The sequence below is a fragment of the Ursus arctos genome, unplaced genomic scaffold (genome assembly GCF_023065955.2).
Source record: "Ursus arctos isolate Adak ecotype North America unplaced genomic scaffold, UrsArc2.0 scaffold_6, whole genome shotgun sequence".
NCBI classification, from domain to species: Eukaryota; Metazoa; Chordata; class Mammalia; order Carnivora; family Ursidae; genus Ursus; species Ursus arctos.
Window position 1 is genome coordinate 61,823,780 of NW_026623078.1, and position 13,479 is coordinate 61,837,258.

The 13,479-nt window shown below is 33.4% G+C and overlaps 1 protein-coding gene across 3 annotated transcripts in view; it reads right to left on the minus strand.

The window, feature by feature from the left end:
• The window catches only part of CSMD3 (CUB and Sushi multiple domains 3), a 1,143,082-nt gene that overhangs the window by 287,030 nt on the left and 842,573 nt on the right, over positions 1-13,479 (minus strand). For all 3 annotated transcript variants that reach the window (XM_026495547.4, XM_026495546.4, XM_026495545.4), the window contains one exon: positions 12,399-12,555. In XM_026495547.4, the coding sequence (XP_026351332.2) occupies positions 12,399-12,555 (157 nt within the window). The remainder of the gene's footprint in view (positions 1-12,398; positions 12,556-13,479) is intronic.

A 13,479-nucleotide genomic window follows, 5' to 3' on the forward strand; every position in this document is an offset into this window, starting at 1 on the left:
TGGGGGACACCATGTTATTACTATTACAATATTTAAATTATAATTGTTAATCTGTCTAGATCTACAAGGCCTTGTGTGCATATGCAGAATAAAGTCAATAAAAACAAATATTAAATAACAAACAGTCATGGCACAATTCACTATTAAGATTCTGAAAGAACTAGAAAAAATACTTCATGATTTAAACCAGCATGATAGTAGTAATCAAAATCTAGGCTCGTAAGCTATGGAGTTCTCATCTTGTTCTTTTTTTAAAAGATTTTATTTATTTATTTGAGAGAGAGTGCGTTCAAGTTCAAGAGGGGAGGTGGGTCAGAGGAAGAGGGAGAAGCAACTCCCCGCTGAGCAGGGAGCCACATGGGGCTGGACCACAAGACCCTGGGATCATGACCTGAGCTGAAGGCAGACACTTAACCTATTGAGCCAACCAGGTGCCCCGGAGTTCTTGTCTTCAGTGTCTTACAAAGTGTATAAATGTAAGATAAATAATAGAATGAATGTGCCAAAGATAATTAGGTACGATTTACACCAGTTATAGCTTCTGAGACTAGAGGACTATAAAGAATATTCTAGAGAGCTTCATGAGTTTGAAAAATCTGTGACTTCAAGACAAATAATGTAGGATAAAAAGAAAACTTTTATGTGTGCAAATCATATTATAAACAAAAAGATTTGCAGCTCTTTTATAGGCACAGATTCATGACTAAATTAATCTAGATTTGAACTAGAAAATAAAAAAAGCATGTATTAGCTCATGTATGTCAAATCACAAATTTGCATCATTGACTTCCTAGAATGTCAAAACAGACATTAAAACACTAAAACTTGTACATCTCAAAGTACTGAATATATATATGATAATTTCAGTATATTGAGGGATATGTCACCTCTCAGAGAACATCAGAAGCCCTTCCTACTCTCTTCTATGGGGTCTTAGCCATTTTTTCTCCTGATAACTCATAGAATTACTTTGCACATTTTAATTATTTTACAATCATTTGTTTCTTTTCTTTGTTTTTCTATAGAGTGGAATTATTTCATTTCCCTCCCTTTTTTCCACAATGCCTTTCCAGCACTAATCTTGGCACACAGAAGGTGTTCAATGATTTTTGTGAATGAATGTGGATTTTTAGAGGCAATTATCTTGAGGAGACAACTGAAAAAGAAACTAAATGCTGATGAGGACTAAAGTTTATGAAACAAAAAAAGTCTTCAGGAATTTCCTGTATGGATCAATGTGTGACAGTTCCACTTGGGTGAAAATATGTTAAAATAAGGCAAATGTAAACAGCTTCAGAAACAGAGCCAAACAAGAAGTGAGAAGTCATTAACTCAAATCGTGACATATATTAGATATAAAGGATACATGGTCAAGCAAGTCAATCTTTCAAATACAGAAGCAGAAATGGCAGAAGTAGTAACTTTGAATTTTCAGCACACATTACTTTGCATCATCAATCTGCATACTTAATACTATTTAAAGTGTCCTTGCTCAAAAATTACAAGTTTGCATGCCTTCTACCAGACATAATGTTCAGTTTATCATTCAAAATGCAGCCACTTCTGAGTTTTACCATATATCATTTATCAAAATAAAAATGGAAATCAAGCTCCCTTTTCAAGGTTTATTACCAAATTCATCCTTCCTTAATTTGAATGTTCTGTAAATGTGGTTGGCAATTGCTGGTGATGAGGTAAAATGGAGATATTCTTTGTAAATTAAGATAATTTATAATACTTTGCATTGTAGATGAAAATGCACATGGACAATAGTATATAAGCTACAAAGCACAACATAATTTAGTCCAATTTGGTAGAATTATTGTTGCTTATTCATAAATATTCAGATCTGTCTTATCTTTATGGAAACATTCAGCTGCCAGTCTTTTCATTGAAAAGCTCAAATACTTGAAACTGACAATTAAATAAAGATGTGTGTGAAAAACCCCATATACTATAAATATTCACCATTCCTCATGAAATTTGATACTCTGATGAAATGAAAATTTCTAGAGCACAAAATGAACTGAAAATCCACATTACCTAAATCCTTTTGATTTAATGAATGACTTTTAAACTGAGATTTAATTCCTTTCCTGCCACCATTAGTATAAGGATTTCTAATTTATTTTTAAGTCATTATGTGAAACCCACAAATGAATACCAAGAATAACATAACAACTTCACCATCAGGTTCTATCAGAGTCTAGTATCATAGTGGCTTCAGATTAATATTCTTTCAGATTAGTTTTCAGATTAACATTCATATTAATGGATTCATATTCACATACTGTTATTAAGAAAATAAATATTATAAAACAAGTTAAAGCTCCTTTTTGTTCCCTTCTCAGTCCTCTTCTGATTTTTCCCTACCAAGAGCTAGCAAATATTCTGAATCAGTATATTATTCTCATGCCTAATTTATATTTTTATCACATATCTATATATCGATGAACAATACATAGAATGTTTTGCATTTATACATCTTTAAAAGTTTTATTTATTTAACAAAGAGAGAGAGAAAAAGAGCGCACATGAGCATGAGTAGGGGGAGGGGCAGAGGGACAGTGACAAGCAGACTCCCCGCTGAGCAGGGAGCCTGGATCTGGGCTCCACCCCAGGACCCTGACATCATAACCTGAGCCAAAGTCAGACACTTAACCAACTGAGCCACCCAGGCACCCTCACAAGTATTTATACATTTTATAAGTTATAAAATTATTTTTAAATTTCTTCCGAGGCTTTATTTATTAGCATTGTATTTTAACCTTTATACACACACACATCACACATACACATTTTATTCATTTTAACTACTCTGTGGTATTACATTAGAAACATACTCCAAAATGGATCTATTTTCCAACTGATGAGCATTTACATTGTTTCCAATTATTCTCTGCTACAAAAAGGCTACATTTTTTTGTCTCCTTCTGCACATGTTACAAACATTACTAACCCATGTAGGGATCCAGAGTTCATTTTGTCCTAAAATTCCATCAAAATCTGCTAATCTGCTTTTTAACTTCTGCCTTGGCCTACCGAAAGATAAATAGCTGAATTCCTACCTCGACATAATTTCTGTGCAATTTGTTTATGAGCAACAGCTATGTATTCACGTGGGGAAATGTCACATAGTTAGCAGAACAGTAATACAATAAGGCAGATGGCTTAGCAATATAAATATTTGAAAACTCAATCTTTGAATGTAAGTCAGCATTTCTGATGGAACTTAAAAAAAGAAGATCTTTATATACTTTATTTTTTTGAAATTCAGTTAAAATGTAAATATGTACTTAATATTATAAAAGTTACATTTTAGAGTATTTAACGGTGAAGGAAGGTATGTTAGATGTATAGACCAAAAGTAAGAACTTTCAAATTGTTAAATAAAAAGGAAATAGGTTGTCAATAAGGGAACTGAGAAAGCATGTTGGCTAAATACAGTAAAGGATAACATCCTTTCTGAAACTAAAAACATTAATTAAAGTTTAAATAACAATGCAAGAAAACAAAGAATTGATTATTCTATCATCATTTTAATCTCTATTGAATTCTTTGGTGGATTTGGTTCATAATATTTAGTAGAACAATCTATATGAATTATCTTTAATGTTTGATTATTAAATTCTACTTAAGCCATGAATCTTGCATGAAGAAGTCTCAATTTAGAATGTTTTATATTTAAATGAGGATGTATACAAAATAGAATGTCGACTTTGCCACTTTAAAATTTGCAAGCAGGAAAGAAAGAAGAATAAAATTCGCAAGAAGGAAATTGTTCCGGTCATGCACAACAGCTGTGATAATCCTCTTTGATTCAGACATAATAAAGAATATAATAGGAATAAAGAGAAGAAAGTATTAAATGACTACATATTCTTTTTTTCTCACTTGTCAAACTAATAAAAAAAGGCACACACTTATTCCTCACTAGTCAAACTCTATGAAACATCATACTTTGAAAGCACAAACTTTATAAGAATCCTTTAAGAAGGCAATCCTTACAGTTTTCAGTATGTAGAAGTAAAACATTTAAACAAGCAAAAGTTTGTGGAAATGACTGATACCCATTTCCAACTGGAGAACAGGAGATATGGTAAAGACTTCTTTTTTTATTTTGTTTTTAATTGCCAATGCTCTAAATCCTATGTATAAAGTTCTGAGTAGAAAACATTACTCACAGACTTTCCTATATTTTAATCTGTTGGACATGAAAAAGTGAGTGATATTTTTAAATGTGCTAGTTTGTGTCTTGCACATCATACATTTCTACATCATTCTGGGATGGTGAGATTCAGCTTTGCCCGAACATTAATTTTTAACCATCAGCCATTTGGTATTTGGCCAAACTGTATAGTTGGTGCATTCTAGATACATCTAGGAACGGAATTTTACTAGATACTGCCAAATTACTCTCCTAGGTGACTTCACCAACTTGCATTCCCCGAATTTAAGAGTTTCATGTTCTTCAAATTGCCATCAGCATTTAGTATTGTAGAGCATTTTAATTTTTACTAACTTCATGAATGTGTAACAACATATTATTTTAGGTTTAATTTTTATTTCTCAATTTCTATTAAGCATATTTTTTTGTTCGCTTACTGCCTACCTGAGGCTTCTTTCGTGTGAAATTTTTTTTGTTTTCTTATTAATTTATAGATTCCTTTCTATAGAATTTATATTTTTCTGTTACATATATTGTAAATATTTCCTAAAAAAAATCTGTCTTTCTACTTTGTTTATGGTGTGTTTTGCTATAGAGGCATTTAAAAAATACATGATGACTGGGGCTTGGTGAGGAAAATAGAAGCCACTTAGACATTTTGAATTGCTAAGATTCCATGCAAGAAACAGATACATCTTTATTCCTACTGTATTGAGGGAAAATATAAGAAATGCAGACAGAATGAAGGTCAGAAGATCACTGCTGGCTTTCAGGACATCCTGGAGTTCAGGGAAGCTACTGCCACATAAAACCACCTGCCAGTATCACACTCCCGCCTGCTGTGTGGACAGACAATAATGGCTTTTCCATTCCTTCCACCTCTCGGCTCTCACAGGACTGCATTTAATTGGCAGAATCTAAGTAGAGATCTTTGCTGGCAAGAATATGGGAAATACAGTTGCCAGGTTTTTAGTCTCTACACTTCAGGGAAGTGTTTAGAAGGGCAGAGATATTACTGATTATCGACAGGTTTTTGCTTGTATATCTTGTTTTAGAAATCTTACTCTACCTTAAAGACATAGTTGTTCTAGGCCACACTTTTTTTCCTAAATATTTTATTTTATTTATTTATTTTTAAAGATTTTATTTGTTTATTTGAGAGAAAGGGAGATAGTGAGAGAAACCATGAATGGGGGTGGAGAAAGAGAGAAGCAGCCCTGAAGCGGGGCTCAATCCCAGGACCCAGGATCATGACCTGAGCTAAAGGTCAGATGCTTAACTGACTGAGCCACCAGGCGCCCCTTTTTCTTAAATATTTTACTGTTTTTATATGCACATATAAGTCTTCAATCCCCCAGAAATTAATTTTTATATAAGGAGTAAATTAGTAGGTCTTTAAAGTTCAAAATTTACAAAGCTTTTTGGGATGTCAAAGTTATAAAAATGACAGTGACTATTTTGTTATTCTATCATGAAGAACTATCGAATATTGCCTATGTAAATGACAGATAATCAAGAAATATTTCTTTAATATTTTAGTTAGAATACCTTATATTACATAATGCAGCATTAGTCAGTACTTCCTTTATTACCTGGCTAATTCCAAGTTTTAAAAAGTAAAAGAAATGCCAAATGCATCTGTTAAGTGTTTATGGGACATAGAACCACATGGAGTAACTTTGTTGCTCCCTTGTAATTTATTTATTCTTTACTTGCATTTGCATTAAATAAACTATATCCAAAGAATAAAGTTACAGTTAGTAAGTCATCTGATGTTTTGTGATTAACCCTGCCAACAACATACTAGTAATTCTATTAAAGAGTTTAAATAAAGATAACTTGTTATATATTTACAAAGTTAGTGTATAAGAAAAGGCATCACAAATTAGCTAATGCCCATCATTAATTTGAATATAAAATTTGAAATGGACATGTTCCATGTGGATTATTGAATCATTTCAAGCAACAAGACTGGAAGGCTAAAAGGATCTAAATATAGCTGAACTTTTCCTTTGGGATAATGAACATTTCTCCAATGGGCTTTTTAGTAAATTAAATGTGCCGAGGTGATAACAAAAGGCCCAGAGATAGTGTCTAATGGCTGGGCATCATGGACATTTACCAGATCAGCTTTTGAGAAGACAATGCTATAATCCATCAAAAAGGTGCGATTTAGCTCTGTAATGGATGGTTGTTTAATATACCCAATTACTTTCTACTGAATCAAAGTGTAAGAACTACAAAAGAACAGAGCTAAAATAATCTGCAATGAAGCATAACTTCAAGACATAAAGTTTAAAGACTACACAAACAACATAAAAGACACTAGGTCTAAGTTATTTCCTGATTGTAAGTTTAGCCAGTAAGAAAGCATTCCGATTCTCAGGCATAAAATGATAAAAGTGTATTTGGAATGAATTGCATCTACTTTTTAAAATATTATTTGTTTTTACATTTACATCAACAATAAAAAAATGATAAATCGGTGGAATTTCAAATATCAAACATCCCAAACTCGGGTTGGAGATAATATAGTATGGTGATTAAGAGGTAGAGCCCTTCGGTTCAATTTCCATATCCGTACTTAATAGCTTTGTGATCTTGGGCAAGTAGCACAACTCTATTGTGCTTCATTTTCCTCTTCGTCTAACTGGGGATAGTAGTACCTTCCTCATAGTGTCACATCTTATACCTAGTAGAGAGTAGATAAATGTTAGCTGTTATTTTTAACTCTAATATTTAAAGGTACAATAGGGTTGAAAGGTCTCTCTGTACCTTTTAGGTAAAACATAACCCCTCACTATAGTCTACCTCGTCCCTGACTAGCTTCCACTTTTTCATTTGGTCCCATTCTCCTTGCTCATTCAGTTGTAGCCACACAGCTCAAGCTCAGGCCTCTCTTGGGCCTTTGCACTTGATGATCTATCTGCCTGGCACCCTCTTCCCACAGATGTGGGAACAGATGTGGTTGTCCCTTCATATAATTCCAAAATCAACTCAAATAATAACCTCTTCTGAGATGGAGTCCCTGAACCAACTAGCCACAGTGGCTCCAACTCCTATACTCTCTCTCCAATAGCCCGGTTAGAAATTATTTCTAAATGCAGTTCTCTTATCCTTTGTTCTTGTCTTTTCTGTCTTGTCCCACTAAAAAGTTAGCTCCATATGAGCGGGAACTTTGTATTATTCACTGTTCTCTTTATCTCCAGGGCATAAAACATTCCAGAGGGGAAAGACAAACTATGATTCCACAATAAATATAATTCCAGCATAGGAATAAAAAGGGAAGCTAAGACATATGACCAAATAAAAGTGACATTTCTACAGTGAAGCCTTCAGTAAGAGAGATTCAGTGAAAGACACCAGATTTACAAATGCCTTCTTGAAATACGTTTTGAGGAGCTGAAGAAATCCGGTCAGGTTATCCTATCAGGTTTTGCCAAGTTCTATTATAGAGAGATCCAGAGCACAGTGATGCTTTAAGAAGGACACTATAATGATACCTTAATTTCTAATCTGTTCTTCCAACTTTAGAAGGAGATAGTAATTTTCTCTCCCTTTCCTCCCCTACTCCCTCTAGGTAATGCAGCTATGTCTTTGGGGGTCACAGGGAAATTGTCAAATAATTTGTATTAAAAAATATGCCTCATCTGTATCTTTATTTGGGGTGAGTTTCAGATTTCTCCAGGGCAAGAGTATTTGATACCCATTAATTGGAGAAGAATGGAAGAATGGCCTGACTCAAAGAGGGAGTTAATTCTGAGAGGCTGAGTAGTGGGATTGATTTCCTAACAGTAGTCAAGATCTGACCATGTTTATCATGCCAGTTTACACTCAATCAGGGTAGCTATCTAGGCTTCAATTGTTCTAATCAAACTAGATAGAGTTGACTGAGAAATTTACCTGGGAGAAGGATATCGTTACAAAGGCTAAATAAGATAATTCTTAACAACTCTTATGTTTTTATGTTATGTTCATCTTAATGGATACTGATGGAAGAGATTTAATTTGCTTTAGAAAAATAAAGGAATGGGAGAGTTTCTCCCCTCAAGTGTGGTGTAGCATTTTCACAAGTATATATATAATTTATTTATTAATGAAGAAGAGAGAAAAAAGCTCACTGTCTTCTTAGTGTAGTAGAGCTAAAATTACTAATAATGGGTAAACCAAATGCTTTTCCTTTCTAAACACCCAAGAGTCCAGGCTTCCATAATACCACTAATCTCAGAGGCATATATTGATGCAACATTTATGGACTTATTATTTTTTTGGAATAACTGTTACAGCTTGTACATTGTAGTAGACACTGTAAGTCGTATTCTCAATATCTCTTCTCATCCTCCTCACAAACAACCCCGATTTTGTTCCCAGCAGTAAAAGAATCATAGGAGGCAATGTAACATGGCGGTCTAGTAATAAGATGATCATTTAGTCTGCCAAATAATTCACTTCCCAGCTTGCCTTGCTGGGAAATTCAGGTATAACCACGTGGCTCAGTTTTGGATAAAGAGAGATAAGAGAATGTCTGGCATAAGATTTTGCATTCCTGATAAAGGAGGCATTTGTGCTTGGCACTACCTATTCCCTTTTTCTCCCTGCCTTGAATATGCCTGGAGTTAAAGTAGCCATCTTGTGACCATATCACAAGCAGTAGGACAAAAAATGAACACTCTAGGGATGCCACAGCAGAAAGACAGGGGCAGGACCCTTGTTGCCTAGGTGGGACAGTTGAATCAAGAATCTACCCACCTGTTGCTCATCTTTTATCTTATACGAGAAAAATAAATCCTGGTTATTTAAGCTATGGTAAGGTTTTCCATTACTTGAAACCAAAAGCAACATCTCAACTACTGTGTCCACTAGTCCATTTACTACTCTTAATGATTATATAATGAATAGGCCAATAAGACAGTTGAAATAAAATGTATGTTAAAAAGTTCTGTTCTAAAATATTTCCTCATTTTTATCTCAGCCAAATGTGTTTCTCTCTACCTAAAACTGCAAATAATCAGGCAACCACACAAGTCAACAAAATGGACAACAGAAAGATAGGGAGTGACTATCATTAGATAAGATACCTGTCATTACATAAGGGTAGTCAAAAAAGGCCTGTTTGTGTTAATGCTAGAATTGTGAGGAGCTAGGTATATGGGATTAATCCGAATTGGATTATTTGCTGTATTTGCCTTGAATGGGTTTAACAGGATCTTTCTAGTCTCTGTGCCTTTCTTCATCCTATTCTCTTTGCCTGGTATACTCCCTACCATTTCTTTTTGTGACCCACCAACCCAACCTTTGATACCATCCCATTTATGAATCCTTACTTGATCTGCCCTAGAGCCAACTGTTCTCTCTTCTGTCTCTAATTCTCTTAATGGGAACCCTAGGAACTCCTCTCTGTCACAAAGTGTTCTCTCAGATGTTTCAGAGGCTAAGTTTGGATAATTGTAAAGAGGAGCACAGCACAGAATGGCAGAGTGGCATTAGATTTAGAAATGACCAGATACAAGGATTCATACACAAAAACATGGTCTTTTACATTTTCCCCCATGTTTGAGCACCTTAGCAAATTCTTTTATGTTCAGAAATTAATTACTGCCTCTAAGAAGTTTATGAATATTTAAAATATGTGCCCTTGTGGAATCTTCTTCTATAACACAAAGGCATTTTATAAAATCAGTATTCAGACTACATGTTAATTTACTAAGAATATGTAAAGAGATGCAGTTGAACTAAAATTGACTAAAGACATGAAGAGAAGAAATGGCCCCTTGAAGAAGTATGCACAGTATGTTTGCAAAAAAAGTATAATGACAGTACAGTGTGATTACTTGTATTAGTTGAGAACATAAACTACTGCAAGTGAAATGTTAAAAAGTAAGCTAACTCTAACTGAAGGTGTCAGGGTAAGTAAGCATCAGTGGGAAAATAGCAAAGATAAGTCTTAAAGTTCAAAGGCTCAGCTGATGCTTCAGTTTGGGACACACCAGTAACAACTGTTACCCTGAAAGAGAAAGCAGCCCGGCACGGGTGCTACGGCTGGAAACGAAAACATATTTGGAGGATGGGAATAAGCTTCCATCAAAGTTAGGAAATCTGGGGTTAGCTATTAAGATAATTGCAGTTATGTAGAAAGATTGCCATTTGTCAAAATCAGAAGTAACACCTTGGAACAAATACAGTTAATGATAGATGTGCTACTAGTTCCAGGACCCTCTCCAAAAGGGGCTCAGAACACAGCTGTTGATTCAGAAAATCAGAGGACCCTTCACCGACCTGGTGATATCCACAGACAACTTGGAAGTAGGCTATACATTTCAGTTCCATATCAGAGATGGAAACATTTTAGTTTTAAGTCTGAGACTGAAAAATATTTATATATGTATACCTACCCTTCTAAAAAATAATTGCTTTTATATTCTCTTCCCCATTCTATAACTTTCCATCTTCATAATGACACACATTCTATAATGAACAACTAGAGTAATTAAGAAGAGTGATTTTAAATATTCACTTTTTAAGACATCTCTTTTTTGACATGTGGGAGCTCATACTAGTGACGATAAAGTCAATGATTTGACTCTTTCCAGACACCTAATCGCCCCACACAATTTTAAATGCAGGTATGTCCTACAACGTCTAGCATCTTTGCATCAATAATCTCAAGTTACATAAAATTTAAATATCCGGAAAAGAAATCTAGGTTTTTTCCTATGAAACCCATTAACATTTTAGACGAGGAAAAATGCAAAATGATGCAGAGCAAAGAAAGATCATTATGTAAACATTGAGCCATGACTTGAAAAATGTCAGCAACTCTGTTAGAAAACAGAGAAAGGGGCACAGAACAGTAGATTTAAAAAAATGTGCCCTTCTGAGCAGATCACACCAGTTATATTTGAGCAATAATTCTCAATACTATTACTCTTAGTATATCACATAGTAATATCTGTAAACACAATTTGCTTGGATTTTCATTTTTCTTAGGAAGTACTTCATAAAAAATTGCATTGTACACAACAGTTTCCAGGATTTAAACATATGTATTCAACTTTCATTTTGTTAATTTAGGTTTTGTTATGTTAATGATGTAACAGTTCCAGCACAGGTAGGAAAAAACCCTGAAATAAACAGGGAGCAAAAGTAATATCTTAGCCATATGCATCAAATTTTTAAATATAATACAATTTTAATATACTCTCGTCTCCTACTTCTCATATCATTAAGAAAGAATATTTTCACAAACAATAATTTGATTCAAATTCTCTTTAAGATCCCATGTGAATATCTTTGATACTGTAATCTTTTTAATTTCCCAGTTTCTACAATAGTTTCCATTCATCTGACTTCTTGAAAAAATTTATAGGGGTCATTAGATCTTTTTCAAATATTCTAAAAGTAAAGATTACTGAATGTTGCTGCTTAGTTTATTTTGCTAAATTAAATGAATATTCTGAACTTCCAAGAATGGATTTGATCTGATTCTAAATTTCTTACACACACAGCTAGTAACCATCTCAGTTTTGCATGAGCTTTACTTTCTTAGTGTACTGTCTTACAGAGTAGAAACTCAATAAATATATTACTTGAATATAATTTATTGTTGATAGATGTAGTCTGTTTCTTTTATTATGGCACTGGTAAAATAAATTCATTTAATTCATATAACAATTGATGTAACCCACCGACCTATGGTTCTCAGTCTTTGAACTTCTACTTGTTTAATTGTCAGAGTAGCCAATTGGAGTATAACACAATGGTTCTATATGAATTTATTTTTAATAAAGCAATTCAACACAAAAGCAAAACATAATAAAAACTTAACTCTAATGTACATTCACCCTAAACCATCCAGTTATTGTTAATGACTGTCCAACATATAACTACCACACATTGCAAACACTGAGTTTCCATCTATTAAAAAAATAAATTATATTTTTAAAATATTGGATGGGGAGAGTACTGCTATTTTAAAAATACATAAATAAATAAGCCACAAATTACTTAACAATTCCGAACCTTAGTTGTTTCAACTGTCAAATTGCAACAGTTAGAATACCTTAATTTATGGAATTGTTGTTAAGGTCAAATAAAATTATATGTATAGAAGGTAATTCTACACTTCAAATTCAGGCTCAAATGTTGGGTATTACTTCATCTGGTAAATTGCAATCATTTAATAAATACTCAGCTTCAGTGTTTGGCCATTTTTTCCTTCCAAAATACTTACTGGTATAGACAAGTTGAAAACCTTCATCTGTCCCTTCAGAATCAGAATTAAATTCTAGCCAGAGTTGATTTGAAGTACTGCTAAGTGTCAATCCTCGCATAGATGCACCAGTAAATGCACCTAGTAGATGAGTCGTTTTATCTTTTCCATCATAAATCTGCAAAACATTTATAATTAAAAATGTAAATGTGCTAATAAAAACCAATCAAATCATGTGTTTATATTTATGAAGAAGAGGAAATTATCAAATTCTTCCTAAATCAGATCACTCATGTTCCCCAAGGTTAATTACATATATCAATTCCCACATACATCAAGCTAAGAAAGTTAGAATCCATATGGATAATTTTAAAATTTCAAGCTCAGTATACCTTAAGTACTCATATTATATAATTTTTGATCTTATTATAAAAATAATGTTTTTTTTTATGGCAGGCATTTAAAATTGAGAATATCTACAGAAAGATTGGTTTCCAAGGTTGGTTGGTTGTTTTTCTGCAGCTTGCTCAAGGGGGTCAAATCCCTGTTTTTCTAATAACATAATTAATATAAAATATACTTGCTTCTTTTGCAATTTCTATAATTTACCCATTTCCTTTAACTTAATCCATTTTTGGCCTGTAAAAAATAGTAAATGAGTACCAAATGTTTTTAGAACTAAGTAAACAAGACAAAAATATACAAAACAAAACTGATGAGCTCTCAAACATCCCCATGTAATTCTCATTCTTCTGAAGGGGTAACTTTTCATTATATTCTAATATGCTTTTCTTTTATCAGTGCATTATAGACATCTCTCCAGGTCAGTAGATACAGATTCTGCCTTTTGAGGGCTGTGCAATATTTCACACAGTGACACTACCACAACTATCATTCCCATATTAATAAATTAGCTATCATTCCCACATTAATAAATTCAAGTTTTTTGCTACTAAGAGCAATACTGAAATAAACACCTTTTAACATATACCTCACATTTTTTTCGTACTTGCATTTTCAGAAGAAAGTTTTCAATATATGGGATTTTTGAGCTAAAATGTTCATGTATAGCCATATTATTTCCAAAAAGTACACAGAAGTG